At 38.3% G+C, this 26241-nt stretch overlaps 1 protein-coding gene across 1 annotated transcript in view; it reads right to left on the minus strand.

Moving 5' to 3' along the window:
* Positions 1-26241, minus strand: part of LOC121314122 (amyloid beta A4 precursor protein-binding family B member 1-interacting protein-like) — a 35870-nt gene that overhangs the window by 5690 nt on the left and 3939 nt on the right. Inside the window, exons 2-10 of the mRNA XM_041247057.1 lie at positions 14436-14495; positions 13953-14034; positions 13125-13387; positions 12217-12294; positions 10654-10813; positions 8175-8296; positions 2209-2283; positions 1825-1968; positions 960-1070 (exon numbers count right to left, since the gene is read on the minus strand). Coding sequence (XP_041102991.1) covers positions 960-1070; positions 1825-1968; positions 2209-2283; positions 8175-8296; positions 10654-10813; positions 12217-12294; positions 13125-13387; positions 13953-14034; positions 14436-14495 — 1095 coding nt within the window. The remainder of the gene's footprint in view (positions 1-959; positions 1071-1824; positions 1969-2208; positions 2284-8174; positions 8297-10653; positions 10814-12216; positions 12295-13124; positions 13388-13952; positions 14035-14435; positions 14496-26241) is intronic.

Genomic DNA, 26241 nt, shown 5'->3' on the forward strand with positions numbered 1-26241 from the left:
AAGTTTGTTGAATTGACACTCAGTCATGTATTTAGTTGTGATCACAATTCCCTCTGGTCTATTTTCAGCAGTGCTGAGCTTGATATCAAAATTTAAATTCTCGAATTTACTTGCAATGTACTTTACAAACAACAGCCCCAAGCTATGAGAGGCGGAGGCCTGGCTGTGTGAGGTCTGTGCATACAGACCTCAGAAACACATCTGATACTGTTAACAGCAGTCTCTCTTAGTGCACAAAACTAGCAGCATATATACAGTCTCAAAATTGCTATCGTCGGATACCTAATTTCATATTGTGCATTTGTTTGTTTCAGACTGCAAATAAATCTTGAGGAAGTCTTACACACATTTCTGCTCTTTTCCTCACAAATAATCTACTGCGAAATTAGATTTACACCTTTTGTTTTGCTGCACATAAATCAACCCAAAAAAGAATCTTTATGTAACCCATATTAGAATTCATTGCGAGGAGAGAATTTCAGACTTCTTCCTCATCCCCAACTGTTATCTGCCAACTGTGTGCTTCTGGCTGACCTTATCACCTTGCAGCTGTGGCTAAAAGTGTTGCATCACCCTATAGAATTAACTCATTTTGACTCAAAGTCTAATGAAACCTGCTCAGTAATGTTACATTAACATATTGAATTACATACTGCTTTGTAATTTTCCATATACATAGCAAAAAAAAAAAAAAAAAAAAAAAAAAAAAGTGACATTTCAAAATTTAACATGAAATAACATACTAGTTATGGCTTTTTGTAGTTTATTTGATTACACAATATTAAATAAAATATCTAAAGTACATTCAGATAGATTTATTTTTTTTTTTAACAATGTCTCAATTATAAAATTGTAGGTGATGCAAAACGTTTGTCCATAGCTGTACAAATACAGCGTGCTATTCAAGTCATGATTGTAATATATTATTTATAATCAGTATTGTGACCCTGCCTTCTTACCTTCAGAACAAAGCAGTAGTCTGTTGGTGCCTTGTATTTATTTTTGTACTGTGTGCCGTAGTACACGTGTACATTGTCAAACTGGATGAAGCATGCCAAATCCTGTGAAGTCTGCAAAAGGAAAGGACACTTGTTAGCCCTTCAGATTTCTTAACACAATATGCTTTTATAATATTTGAACAGTCGGGCTCTGAAATAATGCATGGAAGCCTATCACAGCGTAATATATACTGTAGGGAACTAAATCAACTTTGGTTAACAATATGCAACTTTACCTTCTCCTGAAGTTTTTCTTAAACTATTCCCATATGAAGAAAATACAGTATTCTGATTACTGAAAAAAATATCATATTAGTTACTGAACCTTAATTACAAATACACACGCATGCAATTTCACACCTGTATGTTTTCTGTTTAACTATCATTTGCAACTAGACTGCCACTTGCAGCTTGAGTGACTTTTCAATGGCAGCTGAACAGTATTCATGATACTATTTAGACAAAAAAGCTGATATGCTTTTTGAAAGTTAAAATGGTACTACTCTGTATCTGTATCCTCAAGAAGAGGAAAGGCTGCAGTTAGGAGCAAGCTGTGTAGTTGTATTTGTAACTGCCTCCGTTTTAAAGTTAAGAAGTTAAAAGGGATAAAAACACCAGAGCTTTGTGGCACATTGAAAGAGGGAGCTCTTGGCAATGGGAACAGTTAAGAACTCAATATTTGCACAAGTGTTGTGGTTGAAGGGCGGTTCTCAGGTACACGAGACAGGCGAGGAAAGGCTCACTAGGGAATTCTTCACTTTCAACGCTGTGAATTGCCTTTTGATTTGTTTTCTTTTGCTTTAAATGTTTCTTTGGACTTTCTGACCTTAGTCTTTCCTTTGGGTACGTAATAAATTCCAGAAGCTCGAAGGAGAAAGTAACGACGCTTCCAGGACTTTTTTCCATCTTCTTTTAAATAAAGAGCTCCTTCAAGATCGGGTACAATAACTGAGGATCCACAGAAGCTCTCCTGCATAAAATTAGAGAGTGAGAGACGGGGAGAGACGGGGGGGGGGGGGGGGGGGGGTAATCAGTCAATTGAAATATTTTACTTCACTGTGGAGGCTGCCTAAAATAATACCTTCTAGTTTACAACAGACTGCCTAATGGCTTCCTGTCACAAGACAGCTGGAAGGATCTGAGGGTACAATCTACACACACTATTTAAAGAAATGTCCAATCCAACAGGGCCAAATGACATCTCATTCACCTTCAGTAAGGACGCCTTGTCTTTTTCCTTCATGTCTTTTCCCTCTTTTTTTTCTTTCTTCCCAATGTAAAAATTCTAGGAGGAAAAATGGTTAAATTTAAAATTTTATATTCTTCTGTAGTACTACAAAAATACATATCACATTAATTAACAAACCCACGGCCTTTTGATATGGATAGTTAAGTAATTTGCCACTTAATAAGTCGGAAATAGGATATACGATATATATATATTAGATATATATATATATATATATAATTATATATATATATATATATATATATATATATATATATATATATATGATGGCGTGGATGGAAATTTTCTGTAATTAGACAAAAAATTGGATGCAGCTTGTGACTAAATGACCTATTTAAATAAAAATAAAAATAAACACTTTGTCAAAATTTTGTCTAATAAACTAAGAAAAATCTATACTAAAGAGTCAGAATGTATTGATTTATTTCAGTCCAGGATAGACCCTTGAGATGGAACATCTCATTTCCAAAGGTGTCCCAGAGGACTACAGGCAGGTTACAATTCCCTTTCATTCACACAATCAACATGTGGTAAAATCACACCCCGTGAGCAGAATAAAGTTAAAAAACGTTTTTAAGTGCTACAATAACAGGTTCTTAAACACAGGGAGACTGACACTTGCCTTTATTTTAGCAGGAAGGTTATTCCAGCTTAATGAAGGAAAAATAAGCAAAGGAACCCTTTCCAACTTCCTAGCAGACGGAATGTAGACGTGAAGGCTAGCTGCAATAGCTAGATCTTACATATCTTATATTTGTAGTTAACACGTTTTAACATTAAAAGTGGGTTTGAACTTTTGCTGTTGGTACTTTATAAGATGGCTCTCAGATAGAAAATTGTTAGCATTTTAACAGATCTGCTTTTCTCTAAGGAAGTAAGTTAGCCTTCATTCTGCAAGCACCTTGGGTGGGTGCGCTACGCTTGTATTTGAGACCTCACGCGCTCAGCTGGTGGATGGAGTGAGTCAGGCAGTGCACTGCCAAATGTTAAATCTTATTTACTTCATCTTTCAATGCTCCTTCAATCACATTTAATCATGCACTGAAACTCTTTACTGCTCTCACTAATTGCTCCACTCTGCTGCATGGAACCTGCACTTTTTTTACAACCCCTTCTCTCATGTTCTGCCCTTATTTGTAGGCTATTACACTATGTAACACAATTTTTTTTCCTGGGTAGTAAGTGTTATTTCCTAATTGCTCATGCCTCAAAAGTATAGAAAATGGCTATTATTCCCCACAAACTTTGCTTTTGTGACCAGGACAGGTACATTTCAAAATATCACTATTTCCAATGAGACAACGGGCGCTTTTATGTATTTTCGTTCACATAAAGTCAGAAAAAAACAACATATGAATCCAAATGAACATGTATTTATACTAAAGTAATACAAAAATGACTACAAAAGATTTAGAAGTGAGTAGTTTTTCGAGATTTACGATTATACTGTAAATTTACTGTAAATCGTAAATCTCTAAAAACTACTCACTTCTAAATCTTTTGTAGTCATTTTTGTATTACTTTAGTATAAATACATGTTCATTTGGATTCATATGTTGTTTTTTTTCTGACTTTATTTGAACGAAAAGACACACATTCGCCTGTTTTCTCATTGGAAATAGTGACGTTTTGAAATTTACCTGTCCCGGTCACAAAAGCAAAGTTTGTGGGAATAATAGCCATTTTCTATACTTTTGAGGCATAAGCAATTAGGAAATAACACTTACTACCCAGGAACAAAAAAAAAAAAAAAAAAAAAAATTGTTACACGTTACACGGTGATTATTGAAGAAGGCTGAACAGCGTGTTACTGCTAACTTGCTCTCCTGTCCAGGTGGAATATTATAACATGGCACCAGCACAGGGTGTGTTACTAACAGATGATTTTAAAAGGACGGTGCTACATTGTGTTAGACAGCTGTGATGTCAAACGAAGTGCAATAGGTCCAAGTAATGGACAAAAACATGAATGGATCTGTTCAAGCAACTTCTGTGGACACCACACTTACTGGACGTGTGGATCCAAACTCATTAGTGCATTAACACAGTTAAACTATCGCCATAGCAAATACCTGGGAATGTATTGTGATACTCAGGTACTGTACATAAGAACATAAGAAAGTTTACAAACGAGAGGAAGCCATTCAGCCCATCTTGCTCGTTTGGTTGTTAGTAGCTTATTGATCCCAAAATCTCATCAAGCAGCTTCTTGAAGGATCCCAGGGTGTCAGCTTCAACAACATTACTGGGGAGTTGATTCCAGACCCTCACAATTCTCTGTGTAAAAAAGTGTCTCCTATTTTCTGTTCTGAATGCCCCTTTTTCTAAACTCCATTTGTGACCCCTGGTCCTTGTTTCTTTTTTCAGGTCGAAAAAGTCCCTTGGGTCGACACTGTCAATACCTTTTAGAATTTTGAATGCTTGAATTAGGTCGCCACGTAGTCTTCTTTGTTCAAGACTGAACAGATTCAATTCTTTTAGCCTGTCTGCATATGACATGCCTTTTAAGCCCGGAATAATTCTGGTTGCTCTTCTTTGCACTCTTTCTAGAGCAGCAATATCTTTTTTATAGCGAGGTGACCAGAACTGAACACAATATTCAAGATGAGGTCTTACTAGTGCATTGTACAGTTTTAACATTACTTCCCTTGATTTAAATTCAACACTTTTCACAATGTATCCGAGCATCTTGTTAGCCTTTTTTATAGCTTCCCCACATTATCTAGATGAAGACATTTCTGAGTCAACACATGAAGAGGTTTCTGCAGTAGGGACTGCCTCCAGGTTGGTAGTGTCGTGCTACAGTAGCTTCGTCAGTCATCATTACAGAAAGCCATGTATCTGGATTGTTGCACAGTACACGTTGTTATTTGTCTGTGTATTTTCTTTTACTTAAGATGGTATCAGGATTTGTTGAACATTTTTCATGACCTTCCACAAGACAAAGGCAAGTCTGTTAAACGTTACTGGGAAGGAGATGTACTGTACTGCGGTATGTTTCTGTCTTGTGTAATTTAAACTTGTGTAGGATTTAAACTCACATAACCGTTTTGTACTTATATATATATATATATATTATATATATATATATATATATATATATATATATATATATATATATATATATATATATATATATATATATATATATATATATAGATATATATAATTGTCCCTTTGATATTCTGTAAACATTGAAATCTGGTTTTAGACCCTATATTTTCTTATAGATTTCACTGATTAATATAAAAGGGACCATGGGGAATAGTTTACTATAACCCTATGATGTCTCTATGTTTTCCAAAATGTCTGAACTTCATAGAAAATTTCGACAAAACAGATGGATAATTAAATATTTATTACATCTAATAAACCATTCGTTTTGTAGAAGAGACTGCTAAATAATACATGAATCCTAATACTGTGCTGCATATTGGGGTAGATGTACTAAGATGGGGGCAAGCCGCAGCGCAAACACATCGCAATTTTGGTTACGACAATTTACAAAGTGCGCATTTTTTCAAATAAAATAGCGGCAGGTAGAGTTGTGGTTTGCTGCAGCAATACAGTAAAATCGCACACACATACATTTACAGTTCTCAATGTATTTTAAATATAAATCATTGCACTAAAATAACACAAATTTGTTTCCAAGGCTAGTAAGTACTCCCCGACTCTAATGAGAATTAGATACTTGGCTAACACACGAGAAAAAGCGGACTGGGAAATGCCAGCAGCAATTGCGGCTGTTTAAAACACGCTTTCAAAGGTTCTTTTTTTTCAGTGTGGACATGAGAAAGAACAATTATTACTATTTGTTAATCTTTAATTAAAAGTGGATATGACTCAGACAGACGCTGATAAAGGGGGGATTTTCAAAAAGCAGTGTTATTGTATCAAACTCACGATACAGTAACGACAGCTTTACTAGCAAGTGATTTCAAACGAAATGTGTAAAAGAAAAATCAATCCGTTAATGCTTTCAAATTGAGTCGATGAGGTCATTAATGAACGCATTTCTCGTTAAAAAGCTTAATTGTCGCAGGTCATGTACATCACATCTTGTCTCAGCAACTAAATAAGGGGAACTCGTAATATGCCTATTAAATGCATATTAGCGAGATGAAGAAAAACGAATGGAAGCATAATTCGCTGTTATGGAAACTACTAGCGTACAGGAAGACGACTCTCCCACCCCAGCGAGCAACAGCCAAATGGAAATGAAAAATAATGGGAATATCTGTTTTGTGTATAATATAAAATGCTGATTTACGATTATCTGGCGTGTGGGTAAAAATCAGACGGCATGGATAAAAAAACCAAAAAAAAAACCGCACCAGTCATTTTCCCTCATTTGGGAATATTTTGCCACAGCTTACTGTATACAATTCTTAATGTGCATTTTGCAATCTTTTTTTGTTAAAAATAAATAAATATCGTAAGCCATCTAGGTAGGCTTGGCTGGAATGTTTTTTTTTCTTATATTCACATCTACGTCTGTATGTATATTAGTATGTACGAATGTAGGCTATAGATAAATAAGTTTGAAGTGCCATTGGTGTTTGTAGTTGTTAGTTATTATACATAGTATTCCATGCATATACTGTAACAATTCGTTATACATTTAAAAAGTTTTCAACATTACGATAGAACTCCCTAACCCAACACAATTTGTTTATAGTTAATTGTTCAGTGAATTCCTCTAGTCGTGCATTTTCTCTGGTACTCTTTGCTCGTCTCTGCATGAATAGAATCGTCATGATTAGAAGTAGCCAGGAACACTTACAGTGCTATAAGAACATATTATATGCATACAAACGTGTGAAGGAGAAAGTGTACATTGCAGGTAAAGTGTGGTGGGACTCTGACAACATTACAAATACAATTAGGCAAAACCCATGATAATGATCTGTTGCCTGTAAGGAAACTGTATTGTAATACCTAGTATACCAAGATTTCATTAGTTACTCTTGGGTTTTTATTTGTATAATTCAAATAAAATCTACAGTACAGGTCAGTTGTCATATAATATACGTATCCAGAGTTCAGATAGGTTGCATTGATCCTTTCTCTAGCAATGTACACAAGGTGCAAATAACAGTATATCTAGGTAGTCTGCACTCTCCCTCTGTATAGTCGGAGTCACATTTCTTTTTCAAAGTGAGTTATATACTCTTTCGTTAATTAAAACCCTCCTTTTCCAAGTGGCAATTGCATTCAGCTATCTCTGACTTTCAAAGTCAACAGAACTACTGTTGGTTTTTAAGGATTCGTGTTGCACAAAGTTCAGGTTCGTAGAACTTTGCATAGCCTTTTCTGCTATACCTCTTTTAAACTGTACTTAAAATGTCTTGCCCTCTACAATACATTGGGCAGTTAAAAAGGATATTTATTAACATGCTGTTATATTTGCAGACTTTACAACACAATGCATGCCTTTTAATTTTACGGTGGAAAGTCATGGTTTTATGCACTTTGGGGAAATGATTCCTAACAGTAATTCTTGAAAAAGATGCTTTTTACATTATGATGTGACTGTTTCCATTGTGCTCCACAGCAGTTCACACACTGGGTGTTAACAGGCTAACCCTACTGATAGATTAATGTTCTCTTCAGTAGGAACTATGGGAAGGACTGACATATGCAAAACCAATCAGTCATCAAACTAAATCAGCTATATTAATATTAAGAGCCATGTTGTCTTGTGGTTGTGTCCTTTTATAGAAACAAGTTCCCACATATAAAGGTAACATGTGGTTTTAACAGCCAACAGTTGCATTTGTTTTAACAGCCAAGAGTCTGCATTTGTAAGTGTGATTATAGACAAATGCCAAGCTATCTGACATGGTCAATAATCTGCCCATGCATAAAACACAAAACTATAACACACAATGAATAATGACAGAAAAGTGAATTGTTATTTTTACCTGAGGGTTTTTAAAAACAGCATATTTATTTGGTTTTTCCACAAACAGAATCTTGTTTTCACTGTCTCTTGTCCATTGAGATAAGACTTCCACTAAATTTTCATGGTCTTCAAAGAACCTCTCTGTTAAAAACACCAAAAAGGACACACCATTAAAAATTGTACATCTGCTGCAAAGTAAAAGCTGGGTTTGTATCTTATTCAAATATTTTAATGTCATCAATAACAAACATTTTGTTGTACAGCATTTACATCTCTGTTGGGAATCTTTTTTATTTTTTTGCAAATAGGGCGAAACTGCATTTTTCACTGTTTTCAGATTAAGTGAAAAAAAATGCAATACCCAAAGGGAAATACATAACCTGTTAAAAGGGCAAATCTGAATCTATGATAATCAGGGAGATATGAAGAGGCTAATGAATCTCTGATAATTAAGGATATATGAAGAGGCTAATGAATCTCTGATAATTAAGGATATTTGAAGAGGCTAATGGGCATTTTCACCTTTCTTGCATTAAAATGTGTTTGAAGAAGTAACACTTGAACCAAAAAAGGCGAAAGAGAAACTTCCTATTTACAAAATCATTTTGACCAGCATGGCAGTCTCTATCAGGAGCATTCTCTAACTTGTTATACACACTTTGCAACAAACAGCAAGGTTGTTTTCAGTTGCACAGAAACAATCCTTTACAGACCAGAACACTCCATTGTTTTCTTAATTTGGCTAGGGCTTCATTGGTCAAAATCAGGGTTTAGAGAGAGGGAAACATTTAGTTAGATTTGATTAAGGAAATAAAAAAGATGTAAAAAATGTACGAACGAGAGGAGGTTATTCAGTTATTCTGTGGCTGTCCAGATCTTAGTAGCTGATTGACCTCAGAGGTGAGATAGGTTAAAAGGTGTATAACCACAGATGCAGACCAGCCCAGCTCTTTTACACAGTGTTTAAGATGCTCACTCTGCCTTGTTACATATGTCAAGTCCTTTTACAATGCCCCCCCCCCCCCCAACCAGGTTTCCCCCCCCCCCCCCCCCCCCCCCCCCCCCCCCCGCCCCCCCCCCCCCCCCCCCAGGCTTCAATCATGCCCCCCCCCCCCCCCCCCCCCCCCCCCCCCCCCCCCCCCCCCCCCCCCCCCCCCCCCCCCCCCCCCCCCCCCCCCCCCTAATTATTCTTGGTTGTGGGTTAAATAGATTCAGTGCTTGAAGTGTATCTCAGACACAGCAGTGCACAAGCAAGCTACAGGCCAAGGGTTTCTTTCTGACAAGCGTTAAATCTTTATTAAATCAAATATCAATAAACAGTGAAATAGATGCACTCTACACGGGAATGTGTTGATGTTTTGTTCTCTTCCCATAAATACACAATATATTTGAGAGGTTTTTTTTATTTATTTTTTTAAATGTAGTGAAATTAGCAGCAGCCATTTCCTAGTTTAATAAAATGATACTGTATAATCATTACATTGCTAATATTTTTTATAAACCTACTTTAAATGATTGATTAATCTGCATTTCTCAAACCTGTATGGAAGTTTCAATATTTGACCAAAAAAAAAAAAATTGTTTCCATAGTTTCAGTAAGTTTAGGTATTTCATTTCCACAGCTGTGGATTAATAGCATTTATACAAGCTATGTTGTCTTTTTTAGCCCAGATCATGTTGGATCATGGCCAACGTGGTGATGTACTATTCTGGATTTGTTCCAGATTGAGCCACATCTTTTATTAGTTCAATTTTTATAAATCTGCTGACAGATTTTGTCACATGTGGACCATTCATCTTTGCCTCGTGTGTCGTTTTCCATTAAAATAGGAAAATATGGGGACAAGTTATTCAGATCCTATCTGACAGGCAGAGACTGACATAAACATGCTGTGCTTCTCTTGGGTAAAGACATACCTTTGTGTTCATGAGCAAATCAGATGGCTTAAATAAATTGGCTTGTCTATGAGTAGTTGCCCAAGACACATATTTGTTAGCTAAAATACAAGACAGGCCCGTCTCACAAAATGTTCTTTTAAAATCCACTTCTTTCCTCTTTGGTGTCACTCAGAACATTAACATCAGTCAGCGTTAGTTCTGGATATGAATATATTTCAAATACAAGCCTGTACAATGAAAAGTTGCTGTGGCTAGTTGTAATTTCTGTCAAATATTTAGGGCAATGGAAAGTGAATAATATCAAAAAGCACCAGTATATCATTTTTGATCTGTAATATTTTACTCTAAATGCTACGTATTTTTAAGAGCAAAACAAAAACAAGCAAAAAATATTCTAATCATAATGAAGAGGCAACCAGAGGAATAAGAGACCATCCATAATGCTTAAAAACACACAATTTCTCATTGTATTTATTTATTTATATCTGTATGGATTTATTTATAGGTTACTGAGCTGTAAACTCATACGGCAGGATCTTGCAGTGGGTGAGCAATATAAAATCGCGAATGGCTGTTATCCATGTCCTATTTTTACTTACCGATCTGTAGATCAGGATTAATCTCATACAAACACCACTCCACACTGCAGTCACAATGTGACTTCTCGAAAAGATGATCTAAAATGTCTCGAACCGTCTGCCTTTCATCCACCATCAGGGTTTTGGAGCTGCTGTCGTTCATCAACACTTTAATAACAAGCTGTTTAAAAAAAACAATTAAGTCAGTTTAATGGATATCTGTCCCTAACTTTTACTGAAACTCGACCATCAAGTCTATATCTACCTCGAGGAAGGTGAAAACAGGACGGGCCTATAATGGCTGTCATGATATATTTCTGTTTCAAAGATTTTTAAATGCAATATGAATTTTGGTCAAATAAATTTGACAAAAATCAGTAACTGTGCAAAAGTTAATCCATATTGGGCATCCTGAGAACATTGAAAATAGAGGATAGGCCTGGTATTCTATGGCCTTGCCCTGGAGGTCACAGATTTCCCACAATCCTTGTGTAGTTTACCTGTGCCACAATTATTTCCATGGCTAACTTTTTTGTTAGGTAGAGAATGTGAGGGATATACGAATGGACGTAAGGCCTCATTTCAGCACCCGCTTGTGTCTGGCTACAGAGAATAACATAGACTAGCAACTTCAGCCAAATGAAGAACATTTGGCTTCACAATTTTGATTCCTGTAAAAACCAATTTTTAGCCCCTGCTTCAAATAAATAAATAAATACAAGAACCAGAAGCGCATTTCCTTATTAGAGGAGTTACATTACACCTGAGCAAAACCACATAATGAATCTGCTTTGTTTCTCTTCAAAATAACAAGAATTGAAAAGAGAAAGGAAAGTCATATCCTGGGATATTATTATGAATCTCTTTCCAATTGCCACAGAAATATGTTTTTTGCATTATGAAAATATAATATCTGTCTTCCCACAATGCTAGTTCCCAGAGCTGGAACTGTTTATAATGCTGCCGTTTCCTGTTTTCAAAGATACTGTTCAACATTTATTTTTTACTAAAATACCGGAAAAAAATGAATAAGTGGAGAAGCTGACATTAACCATGTGCAGTGACTAGCAACCACATACAAAATGTAATCTACATGTCATTTTTTTTTTATATTGATGCCATTGGAAAATGAAGACTGTGTTTAACCAATGAGCAGTGTTGTTGTTGAGCTTCCCCTGACGGGCCCATGAATGTGTTTATCCTGTCTAGAAGAGACCACTCTCTTATGGGGCAGATTAATCTACATGAACATCAAATAATTAGTCTATTAAAAACTAAATGGAAAAGGGCGCATCCACTTTTTTAAATCGTCATCCCCAAAAGATTTTCACAACAATTTTAAGAAAAAGAGACAACAAATGATTTTAGATTGCCGTGGTAGAGACTGGTGGCTTTTTGTGGCTAAATTGTAAATAAAAAAAAAAACAAACAAAAAACAAAAAAAAAACAAAAACAAAATGTATCAACGTGTGGCAAAAAGTTAAAGAGTGGTACCGACCCTTAAAGAGCCTTCAGCTGGATGGACTGCATGACGTGGTTTGATGACACTACAATATAGGGCGAGGCAGAGATCTGACGTCATACCTTTTTAACCTTGGCTTCTTGAAGCTTTTCTAGTGCAAGTTTAATTTTGTCAGCTTTTGCCTGGGCCTCCTTTTCTTCCTGAAATAAACAAATAAATGAATAAACAAACAAAACAGCAGGTCACTAGGCACTGTGCTATACATGTATATGACTTTGCTTTGATGTCGCTGACGATGACACAGACATGCCTATAAAATGCTTTGCTGCATTAATTGCATGAGGCAAAATTCAGTAGGCATTATTTAATGGCATAGTTCTTTATAAATCCCTACCAAGAGAAAAAATACATTCATTCATTTATGCTCGTATACAGATTTTATTTCTAAATTTAACCCCATTTACTGTCTGCCTTCTGAAAAGGCAGTTCCCCTAAAATTCACCTAAAATGTATTTTTTACTACATACTGGAATTACTGCAAAATAATGAATCTGGTCATCCTTAAACTAAAATCTGACAGCCCCAAGTTAGTAACAGGCCAGTGTTAATGTAATACTATATTTTGAAGCATGCGCAAGGACAAGTGCAAATGTTCACAAAAATAAATCATTTTAAAATTTAAAAACTAGCACAAAACTATATAACTGCTCCTTCTTCCTTGCTTGTGAAACGGGCAGGGCTGTGTGATACACTGTCGTTACGGATTCTGTCCTGTCCTTTGTCAGGGAGATGAGACGAGGTTAAAAAGCTTTGAAACCCTGAATGCAGATGAGCCCGGTTCACGCCCAGCCTGCTCCCTTTTAATATTAAAATACTTGTATTCCAGGCAGATGCTCGGTTGACATGATCCAAATAGAATCAAATCAGTGATGTCCTGGAAGCAGCTCTTGCCTTACCCCTGTATATTGCCTCCTGCCCCAGAGTCAGACTGTCCCTTGATTCTGCAAGTAGAGGTGCCCATGGTTGTTACCTGTGATAGCGGTGCCGAGGGCTCAGGAGGGGGTGCAGGAACAGTAGCAGGAACAGCCTGACGTGGAGGAAGTGGTAACGAGCCACGGCAATGCAAACTGTTAGGAGCCGCTGGGAAATTACTTGTGTGAGCACTGAAGCTGTTCTCTTCAGGGGGAGGAGGCAGAGTTGAAGAAGTTAGGTTTATTTCGGGTTGACAGACTTCTGCTGCCAGATCTGCCATTAAAGCATCCAATTCATTGTCCTCTAGTTCATTGAGCGACTCTGTCAGTGGCAAAGGCAAAAAACAAAAAATAAAATTGGATGGCAGTCAGTCCTAGTACATAACAAATGGGGTTTGTATTTACTATACATTGTGCTGTGGAAGTTGCAAATGCAGACACTCCTGCCAGATGAAATTGTTCTTATATATTGTACTTTTGGGGTATATCAGATTGTTCTTGATCATTTTGTTTAAACACATTTCAATAGAGCTGAAACTATGCAAATAGACTGAAATCGGGATTGACCCTGCACTCTATCTTTGTTGAAACATTGTTGCTTTATTACTGGGAAAATTGAGCAAACCACTCAAAATAGAGATAGAGCAAGGCAGACCCTTTATGGTTTGTATACAATTATCAGGACCCCTGAACTTCCTGAAAAGTCACCATAAAATGTTTAAAGGTACTTTCTAACAGCTAACAGCTCTCTAAACCCATATTAATATTCAATTGGAGTAAAGTCCTCTGCCCAACGTAAATTCATGACATAATTGACCTCAGCCAACTTTACGTACTCCAGTGTCATTCCTGCAGTGCCATGAATCATGATGCTTCACTTCACTTACCATTTAAGCCTTTAAAACCAACAGAATAGTTGAGTTCGGTGCTGGGGGGAGGTTGTGATGGAACTGTTTCATCCCCTAAACTCTGTGTGTTAGGGGTGGGGGTGGGGAAAAAATAAACACAAGTTAAAATGTTAAATCAAACTCAGATGTAATATGATACCATCTATTTGTGTTCGGATTTCCAACATAAGTTATTTGAATTAGCTCTTAAATTATAAATATACAGCAGGGGGTTTTTTCAGTCCCAGAATACTTAGAGATATCCATTTTAAAATACATTTGTCAATATGTATTTAACATAAAAGCATTTTTTCTTCTTCCCTTACACTCACTTCAATGGAATCATTTAATATTAACACTTAATACAATATTGCATTACAAATCAGTAATACTGGTACTTTACAACTCCATGTTTACTGGTAAAAACTGACCTAATATCCTGAACTGTTCCTTCCATAAGACACACGTGGGAAATGCACTTACCTGGGTTAAGAGGTCCATCTCCCCCAACAAGTCACTGAACATTGCATCTATTTCATCCATCTGTGAACATAAAAGAATACAATAATATATCACACGGCTAAACAACACAGGCTAAATAACGCACACACACTCACACATGCACACGCAAACACACACCCACATGCACACGCAAACAACAACAAAAAGATGAATGGAGATGGATTTGCCCTCCTGTAAATTCAGTTGAACTACATTTTGAATGAATGCTTTATTCTGAACCAATAACTGGCAGAGATATTGAGTGGGACTGCATGAAAATATTATTACAATTGGGGGTGCTAAATCACACCCCTACTGTCCCCATATGCAGGATCTGGCCGGGACTGTATACCATTTGCAAACATCTGGCAGTAAAGGAAATCCCAACTATTTGGCTTTTCAAAGACCCTTTGATGGTCTAAGTGCTAGCGGTTCTCTGTGTGTAAGTGAAAACAAATCATGTTCCTTTTTCCTTTTCCAAGTCTTTTTTTTATTTTTTCCAATTGTATTCTGTCATGAATGTGAAGTAGATGATGTAGAAGAACATTCTATATTGATAAAAAAAAATGTGTGTATGTTTTTCTATTGTATTTTTTTAATACGTGCATGTAATGTGGCATAAATCAATGAACCGTTGCTCTCCAGTCCCAAAGCTAGAGTTCAGTTTACACAGCACAGTGAATATGAAGTGACTGTCAAGCAGCTCAGCATTTGTTACACGCCCATCTAAAACTTCCTGAGCAATAGCTGCAGAATAATCCTGAATGCCCAGATTGCTGGATCAATATATTCAGGAAGTCTGAATCTTAGTAGTGTTTTTTAGAATCTCAATAGTTTTTTTTTGGAACCTCAATAGTGTTTTTTAGAATCTCGATGGTGTGTTTTGGAATCTCAATAGTGTTTTTTGGAATCTCCATAGTGTTTTTTGGAGTTGCTAAAAACAAGATCTGGCATAGCTTAAAATGATTTTTTAAATGTATTTTACAGCTTGGTCTTTCTGCTGTATATCTTCTTGCTGAGGGTGTAGTGTATTGAAAAACATTGTGTTAGAAGCTCTTTCTATGCAGGTGTATCATAGCTAGAACAAAGAAAATGAGGCTTTGGAGATGTTTTGGATGATACAAATACTGGTTTAATACGAGAATGGAGAAAGGGCTATCTACAGTGGACATAAAGTGTGCTTTTTACCAGTTTTGAATTTAAATTAAAATGAGACATTGTGGGAGGGTAGTGGGTGGAGCTTTTGGGAAGGACCAGAAATGACAGCACACAGGAGCCGGAAATGGAGATTAGTCCTTCGAGCCCTGTACCATCAATGGTATCAGGGCAGGGTTTTATTTTACCAAAACAAAAATAGAACAGTCCAGTATTGCAAAAAATAAACAAGAAAACCACCTGGAATACCAGCAATGGTAAACTTGAAATAAAAAGAGTAAACAAAAAATGTCACAGTTACAAAATAAATAACAATAAAGGAAGCACTGGGTTTCTTTGTGGTACTGTGGTGGGTTCCCTCTCACCGCTTCTTAGCTCCCTTTCACAGATTAATGGCCAGTCCTCGGTTCCTCACTCCAGTAATCCAACACAGTGTCCAAGGTTTTCAAGCTTCTGTGAATAACAGCAGTGAATGAAAGCAACACAACAAGCACAGTATGTGTTTTCAGTTCAGCCCAGGGAGAGCGAATGGCAAACGAAACGAGGCAGTCTTCCCAGCACAGAGAGAAGTCGCGAGAAGTACAGCGTGGAGGCTAAATGAGGCAGTCTTCCCAGCGACAGCGAGTGGGAGAAGTACAGGTGTGGAAAAGTACAGAGCAGTTTCGAAGCAGAAAGGAGAAATTGCATCTTGAATTGCTTTAATCAGAAAACAGAGGACATTGGGGAAACACAGCAGCAGCCGCGTGTGTTTTTCTGATAACAAACAAGCTGAAACTCGGAGCAGCTGATTCAAATTCAGCGCCGTTTTGAGACACGGGCGAGGGGAGGAGCCGACAGCACAGCAGAACAACGCAGTTAAACGAGGCAGTCTTCCCAGCGACAGCGAGTGGAAGCGACAGCAAGTGGGAGAAGTACAGCGTGGAAAAGTACAGAGCAGTTTCGAAGCAGAAAGGAGAAATTGCATCTTGAATTGCTTTAATCAGAAAACAGAGGACATTGGGGAAACACAGCAGCAGCGCGTGTGTTTTTCTGATAACAAACAAGCTGAAACTCGGAGCAGCTGATTCAAATTCAGCGCCGTTTTGAGACACGGGCGAGGGGAGGAGCCGACAGCACAGCAGAACAACGCAGTTAAACGAGGCAGTCTTCCCAGCGACAGCGAGTGGAAGCGACAGTGAGTGGGAGAAGTACAGGCGTGGAAAAGTACAGAGCAGTTTCGAAGCAGATTGAAAGCAGGTTGACGGCTGCAGAAGAAACTAAACTTCAAAAAAAAAAAAAACCCTCAACATGGTCTTCAAGCCAGTAATCTGTGACACCTGCTTGATGTGGGAAATCCGAGAAAACCCAGCGGAGCTAAACCAAGTGTGCGTAAAGTGCCGCGCGATCCAGGATTTGCATAAACTAGTAAGTATGCTAGAAATGGAGCTGGAAGAAGTGAGACAGCAACAGGATCTTGAGGAACTGGCACACCCACAATTCATGGAAGTCTGCATCACCCCTAACAGACTGAAAGCCACCAGGGAGATAGAAGGTCAGAACAGCTGGGTTCAGGTAGGCAGAAGCAGGGAAAAAAAGAAACTTCCTCAAACACAACCACCAGAAATCAAAACAACCAACAGATTTGAGTCACTTCAGAATTTTGATGAGCAGAACCAACAACAAGAGAATGAAAGGAACAACATCCAGGACCCTATTGACAGTGGTGACCAGACAGCAAAAAGAAGGGAGGTCATGATTGTTGGGGACTCCATATTGAGAAACACAGCAAGTTCAGTTCGCAGTTTGGACCCCCTTACTACAACAGTGTGCTGCCTTCCGGGAGCCTCGGTCAAGCACATCACTGAGAACGTGGACAGGCTCCTAGAACGAACAGGAGACGACCCGGTAGTAGTCGTCCACATCGGTACAAACAACATTGGAAGAGACAGACCAAAATCCCTGCAAAACAAATTCAGAGAGCTAGGAAGGAAATTAAAAGAGAAAACCAAAACTGTGGTATTTTCTGGTATACTACCCGCACCTTGCAAAGGACCATATGGACAGCTGGAAATAATAAATCAAAACCAATGGTTGAAGACGTGGTGCACACGGGAAGGCTTCACCTATCTTGATCATTGGACCACTTTCTACAACGAGGACTATCTGTATAGACGGGATGGACTGCATTTAAATAACAAGGGAACTAGTCTACTTGGAGAAAAGATCCTCGAGCAGGTTCGGAAGCATTTAAACTAGAAAGGAAGGGGGGAGAAATCAACAAAAAAAACAGAAGGGAGACCGCATCAAAACAAGAACAACAACTCAGGTAAGACAACCATTAAATGTGTTTATCTAAATGCTAGAAGTATCAGAAACAAAATTCTAGAACTTGAAGCTACTGCACTAACAGGTAACTATGATGTGATAGGTGTTACAGAAACATGGTTATCTGAGAGTGATGGGGACGAATATAATATTTGTGGGTATACACTGTATAGGAAAGACAGGCAGGACAGAAGAGGAGGAGGGGTAGCGCTATACATAAGAAACAGTCTTGAAGCCCAGGTGTTAAACCTGGACAAAGAAAATAAAACCGAATCAATATGGGTCAGAATAACAGACAAAAATTCAAAAGGCATAATAATAGGAGCATGCTATAGACCGCCAGATTCAGACGGTGAGCAAAATAATCTGTTATACAATGACATTAGAAATGCGTGTAGCAAAGGAGAAGCCATACTAATGGGGGATTTCAACTTCCCCCAAATAAAATGGGAAAACCCCGGTGGGTAGCACGAAGGATGAAATAGAAATGGTGGAAATGACAAATGACTGCTTCCTAACACAATTTGTGAAGGCACCCACTAGAGGGGAGGCATGCCTTGATTTAGTCTTTTCAAATAACGAAGATAGAATAACTAAAACAGAGGTCAGAGAACCACTGGCAAACTCAGACCACAACATGGTCTCATTTGAAGTGTTTTTTAAATCCCCAAAAGTAAAGACTAAAGCTAAGGTTTACAATTTTAGAAAAGCAAACTATGAAGGCATGAAACAGAGACTAACAGAAGTAGATTGGAGTAAAATAGAGAAAACACCCACAGAAGAAGGATGGTTGTTCTTCAAAAATGTAGTACTAGAGGCGCAAAACAATTATATCCCTAAAGTAGACAAATCTAAATGTAAAACTAAATTGCCAAAATGGTTTAATAGATCAATTAAAAAAAATATTCAGCGAAAAAAGGCACTTTACAGAGCATTAAAAAAGGACCAAAAAGAAAGTACACAGAAAGAGTACACAGAACTGCAAATGCAAGTCAAAAAGGAAGTTAGAAAGGCCAAGAGAGAAATAGAAATGAACATTGCTAAGGGGGCTAAAACCAATTCCAAAATGTTTTTCCAATATTACAACAGCAAGAGAACATTCAAAGAGGAGATTAAATGTTTAAGAGATACAAATGGCAAAATCGTAGAGGAAGAAAAAAAAATAGCAAATATGTTAAATGATTACTTTTCACAAGTTTTTACAAAGGAAGATACTGAACATGCCCCACATGTCATCCAGTTCCTATCCAGTTTTAAATAACTTTAGCATAACTGAGGCAGAAGTGTTAAAGGGACTAGGAGCTCTTAAAATAAACAAATCCCCTGGGCCGGATGAGATCAGTAGTACTCAAAGAAATGAAAGAAGTAATTTACAAACCGCTAACCAAGATCATGCAGCAGTCTCTTGACACAGGGGTGGTACCGACAGACTGGAAAATTGCAAACGTAATACCGATCCACAAAAAGGGAAACAAAACTGAACCAGGTAACTACAGACCAGTAAGCCTGACTTCTATTATATGCAAACTTATGGAAACTATAATAAGATCCAAAATGGAAAATTACCTATATGGTAACAGGGTACTGGGAGACAGTCAACATGGTTTTAGGAAAGGGAGATCGTGCCTAACTAACTTGCTTGATTTTTTTGAGGATGCAACATCGATAATGGATAATTGCAAAGCATATGACATGGTTTATTTAGATTTCCAGAAAGCTTTTGACAAAAGTCCCGCACAAAAGATTAATTCTCAAACTGAACGCAGTTGGGATTCAAGGAAACACATGTACATGGATTAGGGAGTGGTTAACATGTAGAAAACAGAAAGTACTGATTAGAGGAAAAACCTCAGAATGGAGTGTGGTAACCAGCGGTGTACCACAGGGATCAGTATTAGGTCCTCTGCTATTCCTAATCTACATTAATGATTTAGATTCTGGTATAGTAAGCAAACTTGTTAAATTTGCAGACGACACAAAAGTAGGAGGAGTGGCAAACACTGTTGCAGCAGCAAAGGTCATTCAAAATGATCTAGACAAGATTCAGAACTGGGCAGATACATGGCAAATGACATTTAATAGAGAAAAGTGTAAGGTACTGCACGCAGGAAATAAAAATGTACATTATAAATATCATATGGGAGATATTGAAATTGGAGAAGGAATCTATGAAAAAGACCTAGGAGTTTTTGTTGACTCAGAAATGTCTTCATCTAGGCAATGTGGGGAAGCTATAAAAAAGGCTAACAAGATGCTCGGATACATTGTGAAAAGTGTTGAATTTAAATCAAGGGAGTAATGTTAAAACTGTACAATGCACTAGTAAGACCTCATCTTGAATATTGTGTGCAGTTCTGGTCACCTCGCTATAAAAAAGATATTGCTGCTCTAGAAAGAGTGCAAAGAAGAGCGACCAGAATTATTCCGGGCTTAAAAGGCATGTCATATGCAGACAGGCTAAAAGAATTGAATCTGTTCAGTCTTGAACAAAGAAGACTACGTGGCGACCTAATTCAAGCATTCAAAATTCTAAAAGGTATTGACAATGTCGACCCAAGGGACTTTTTCAGCCTGAAAAAAGAAACAAGGACCAGGGGTCACAAATGGAGTTTAGAAAAAGGGGCATTCAGAACAGAAAATAGGAGACACTTTTTTACACAGAGAATTGTGAGGGTCTGGAATCAACTCCCCAAATGTTGTTGAAGCTGACACCCTGGGATCCTTCAAGAAGCTGCTTGATGAGATTTTGGGATCAATAAGCTACTAACGAGCAAGATGGGCCGAATGGCCTCCTCTCGTTTGTAAACTTTCTTATGTTCTTATAAATGGCAAAAACCATACTGCTTAAATACTGCCAGGTCCCACCCCTGCAATCAGCATGCTGCCCTACGTCAGCCAATCAACGAGAACAGCATAGCTGATTGCAGTGATGGGACCCGACGGCCGCATGGTTCTACCTTGGGCCAAGATGGCTGCCTGACCCGGAACTTCCTGCATGGTCAGAGTTCAGCCTCCTGATCCAATCACGGTCAACCCTACACAGCGCTGCCGGTGGTCGGGAGGGAAAATTACGACAGGGACTCCTTTCAGTCCTGTCACAGACATTGAAATCAATACCAATTGAAGTCAAAACAGATTGTGCAAAGAATCTCCTTCTAGTGGTTGATTAGTCCTAGTGGCTGGCATCAGCATAAGACCCATATTTGCCTCTTGGCTGCAGAGCTTGCTCTTTAGTTGAATGTATTGGAACTGTAACGGTTCACGACCAGCTCTTGCCTTTCCTTTTAATTCAATGGTCTGAGATGCCAATTCGTAGCAGTGGCACCCTATGTGAAAGAATCATGACCCCTGTAGTTGAAACAACAAGTGGCCATGGTGACAAGCCTGAATGAAACTCCTTGAGTTTAGGTGGACATGCACTTGTGTTTACACTCGAGGACAAGCTTTGACTAAGCTGGGGCAGGATGTGATGGATCTAATAGAGTCAATAATACAGTATGGACATGAGTCTCACGTCCAGCCCTTGCCTTTCCATTACATCAACAGGCCTAGAAGCCAATTCATTACAGCTGGGAAAAAAATGGCAAGACAGTACAAAGTACATTTTTTAAAAGTCTGACCGCTTATCACATGGTTAGCTTGTTTTTGCCAATTGTCAAAATGAGTTGATTAAGAAGCTGTATAAATAGGCATTGAAAAGACATGATTTTAATTAACGCAAGAAAAGCAAAAGATACAACCGTGCCCTGCTTGAGTAATGAAGAATGCCTGGTTGTTATTGGCATGATTGAAGGCGGCATGTCTGTGAGAGAAGTTGCCTAGAGAATGAGATGTTCTGCTTCAAAACTCAGCAGACTAGCCCAGAGAAACCAGGAAGCCGGCTCTGTGAGGGACAGATCACGTTGTGGAAAGCAGAGGGTCACCACACCAGCCGAGGACCATCACATCCGTCTGATCCACATGCGTAATCATTTTCAGACTGCAGCGGCTACAGCACGAGAAATTCCAGGAAGAAATAACCGGCGCATCAGCAGAATGACTGCAGCTCGCCGTCTGCATGAAAATGATTAGCATGCTCTTAGGCTGTTCAGAGGTAACATGTTGACAGCTGAGAGACAAAATCTCTGTCTTCTGTGGGCCAGAGATCATCTGAGCTGGCAGCAGAGGGAGTGCTGAAGTGTTTTATTCACCGGTGAATGCTGTTTTGCCCTAGACAAACCTGACGGAAGACAATGTGTGTGGAGATGTTGTGGTGAGCGTTATGCTGACTCTTGCGTTGTTCAAGCCAACTAGTGGGGTTTGGAAGTGTGATGATGTGAGGAGGAATCTCCTTTAAAAAAAGAATGCCTTTGGTGCAGATTGAGGGCAAACTTTCTGCTCAGCGATACATTGACAAAGTCCTTGAGGCAACATTTTTTTTTTTGTTTCTGCAAGCCAAGTCTAAACAGTGCTTATCATTCTTTGCTCTGTATTTTTGCTCATGTTGTCCCATAGAAACCAGTTTCCCCTGCTTACTGTACTACATGCAATCAGGTGGGCTGGCGATTCGTCTTCTGCACTTTCATCAAGGTTTGTTTTGGCCGAATCCCGAAGTGAACACTTTTTTCTAAGGTTAAGGTTAATCCAAAGGCTGATCAGGTCTACACATCAACGCTGCCAGGATTGTGCTAATGCTCAGGGAGGTCATACCTGATACTAACTCTGTAATGTTTTTATTTTGACAGTGTGTCAGGTTTCATACTGAAAATGTATCACGATTCTTTGATCTGAATTTATATTCACATTTCCTATGATTTTTTCTGTTATCTATGTTTCAAATATTAAATCTATTAAACCTGAGTGTAGCATTTCATTTTGTGCATCAGTATATGTAGATTTTATTTTTTACTGTTCTCTGACCTCTTTATGATGCTTTCCAGACACAATTTATGTAACACAGGCTAAATCAGCACAGTGCTTGTATTTTTGCAAAAGCTGACTGTGGCAGAGCAGGGCTCTGCCCTTGGAAATACTGGCAGGGATGGAGTTAAATTCTCCTCCCTGCCCAGGTTGATTGCCCCAGGTAGGAACAATCAACTAATGTAATTATTCAATTATCATTTAGCCACCTGGCATAAAAGGAGGCCTCAGGCTCCCAGTAGGGAGGATAGTTTTGGGAGAGGTTGGAGAGCGAGAAGGAGAGCGAGAGTGGTTTTTTTTGTGTGTTTGAAACCAATGAAGGCAACACCCAGCCTGGAAGATTTATTTTGTAAGTTTTGTTTAATTGTTTTTGTTTTGAAACCATTTTGTTTGGCCCTTGTGCCTATTTATTTGATGTATTTCTGTGTTTTGTTGATTTAAAAACTTTATTTTTGAACTTTGAAACTGTTTCTGAGCCTCACCCTCTGTCATCTTGCCACACTGACTATCTAATGTACAGCAATACAGCTCTGAAACCCAAATCAAAGATCTATCCTGTGTTACATGTTTTGTTTCTGTCCGGAGGTGTAACCATTTATTGTGAATGGAAAACATATGGGAATCTATTTTAATGTGATTCAGTATTTCCTTTTGCTGGTCGATCGGATGTATAATTTAGTCGTGGCAGGGGATATCTGTTAAATATTAAAGATTATTGTCAAACTTGCTGTCAGAGTGGCTTTGTTTCAGAAAACATTGTTAGTTCCTCATTGGTAACTGCTATCAGGCAGAATAGTACCCAGGCCTAAAGGAAGTGGTTGCTGCAACTTTTACTTGATCCACTCCTCTAGATGTGGGTGCAGCACAAAACAGGAAACTGTGACACATGGTATTTATGCAACTTGATTAGCATCAGATTCTGCCTTCCACATATCAGTTAGAGGGTCCTTTCTTAAACCATACCCAGAAAAAAGAAAACATTAATATTAAAGAAAGAAGTCAGATCTCATGCCTCTTTAAAATAAATTGCATTATCACATGCTATGTTTTAATTTAAATTGCGCATCAAAACAGATGAACACTCTGCCCGGGTGGAGAGTGTTTGTAACGGCATGGGCAGGTCATCAGAACATGGCAAATAAATGTGTTTTACACATGCACATGTGTAGGACAAACCCTATAAAACATATCATGAAAATGCATAACCATGTTATTCCCACTCTGAGGAACAAAAAACTGTGGAGCAGGTTCATCTGAGTGGACTCTAAAGGGTGCTCTGCTTGTCTTTTAAAAACAAGCTCTGTTGCTTTGGGGCATAACAGTAAAATACCGAAGGACCTGAACAGGCTGCTGGAACAGTGAATCATGCCTTCCAATAATGCTCTATTTCTTAATGACTTCTTGCTGTGTCCCTTGCGCCACTTTGCTCTTGTGTCCACTCCACTTTATCAGAAGTCAGAGTGAATTTGCTGATAAGCACGTGTGATAAGGATGGCTGTAGGGCGACGCCAGACCCAGAATAACACACAGTACTGCGAGCGAAATGATAAATGCGCTGCTTGCATGTTTGAACAAAATAAAAGGTCTAAACAAAACAGAAAACACTTGCACAAAACAAACGGCACGTTGGCTAAACAAACAGTGGATGAAATAAACAAACAGATACAAAACAAGTACTGTGCTGTTTCCACTCCCAATACGATAGCAAATGATTTTATCATTTGTTTCTCTCCTTTCTCTCTTGTTTTCTGCCGCAAATGAACCAACCCTGTGTGCGTGAAACTTTCATTCTTTTATGCAGCTGTGCCGAGACTCGATTGCTAATCAATCATTCCCTTGAATCTCAGCACAGGCTGCATGTGGACTAATTGTGTACTTCCCGTGCCCCCATACAAATAGCTATTTGAATCTGCATGTGAAGTGATTGTGCAATCCCTGCGCCTAAATACAATTATAGATTGAACATCACCTGTGCTACAAAACCCACACTCTGTTCACCACTACAATAATACATAGAACAAACATGAAACACAAAATACACACTGTGACAGGCACCCTGCCTGGTACACTTGTGAGGTCTTGTGATGATGACATATGCTTATGGACACAAATATGTGCAGGTTCAGAGGGTGGAAGCAAGCGATGTACAGTCAACACTCATAAATACAAATTTCAAGGGACCAGTAAAAACAATTGTTTTAACAGCAATTCTTACAATCAGGGGTCAAATGCATACAAATCTGTCAGTTTTTATTAAAGTTACAGTAACACTGAACTCAAATTTAAATTACAGAACAATGTATAAAACTACTGTTGTTAGTGAACTTTTAAAAAGTATACATTGCAATTGAACAGCACTTGAAATTTACAAGTCCCATTCTGATCACAGACATCAGGGTTTTGAGCAAATTGGAAAGCATCCACAGTTTTGCTGTTCATAGGCCTGTATTATTGTATCCCAGTTTTTCAGAATAGTAGAGAAAGTGTTTGGAACAACACCTTTCTTGTCTTATCTGGTGGTGCATCAGCCACCAATTTTAAACATCTCCACTTTTGTGAGCTCAGCTAATGAAACTTTTTGTGCTGCTTCGTGGAAATGGCATTGATGCGTGAGCAATACAGCAACTCGAAATGCATCATAGGATCAGCAGTCCCAAAACAGCACTAAAACACAGTACAGAGGCAATTTGTTTTATTCAAATTTGTCTGAATATGCTGGAGCATTGTAATGAAAGAAAAGTAAAATCACAAATGAAAAAAATCTACAGTTTGGAAACATACTTGCCAATATCTGGATTACTGTGTCACTAAAGTCCTTGCTGCTCCAGTTTTAATTTAGTGCATAACACAAGTTGCTCAGAAAACATACAGTTAGCTGTGAGGAGTGTATAAGACTGGTGCATGCAGCTCCAGCAGAGCAGCTGGGGGTGCCTCACAGAGTTATTCCATGTGCACACCACAACCACATCCAGCCACCTGCAAAAGCATCTGATACTCTATATATATATTGTAACATAGCTTGCACTCCACACAGTTCGTTGCCCCTTTACAGCAGGACCCAGGACACAAATGGAGGTTTTAAGCACTTATGATATATATATCAGCAGTTGTGAACTAATAGCAAGGTGGGTGGAAAGTCCTTCCAGCAAGCCATAAATGAAGAGATCTGTCCGTTTACTAGCCTGCATTATGCTAGGTCTATAGCAGGCAACTGGAACTAAAGAGCAGCTCTTCAACACATAGTCAAAGCACCTTGGCACAGACTTATCAAAACAAATACACACACACACACACACACACACACACACACACACAGATATATATCAAAAAAGGGTATAGGGACTGTCCAAAGAAAACGAGGAAATGCAATTTGAAGTAACTTCAATGAAGCCTTACGTTGTGTTTGTTGTACTGTATTCCCTAACCTAGT

Source organism: Polyodon spathula, chromosome 4 (assembly GCF_017654505.1).
Source record: "Polyodon spathula isolate WHYD16114869_AA chromosome 4, ASM1765450v1, whole genome shotgun sequence".
Taxonomy (NCBI): domain Eukaryota; kingdom Metazoa; phylum Chordata; class Actinopteri; order Acipenseriformes; family Polyodontidae; genus Polyodon; species Polyodon spathula.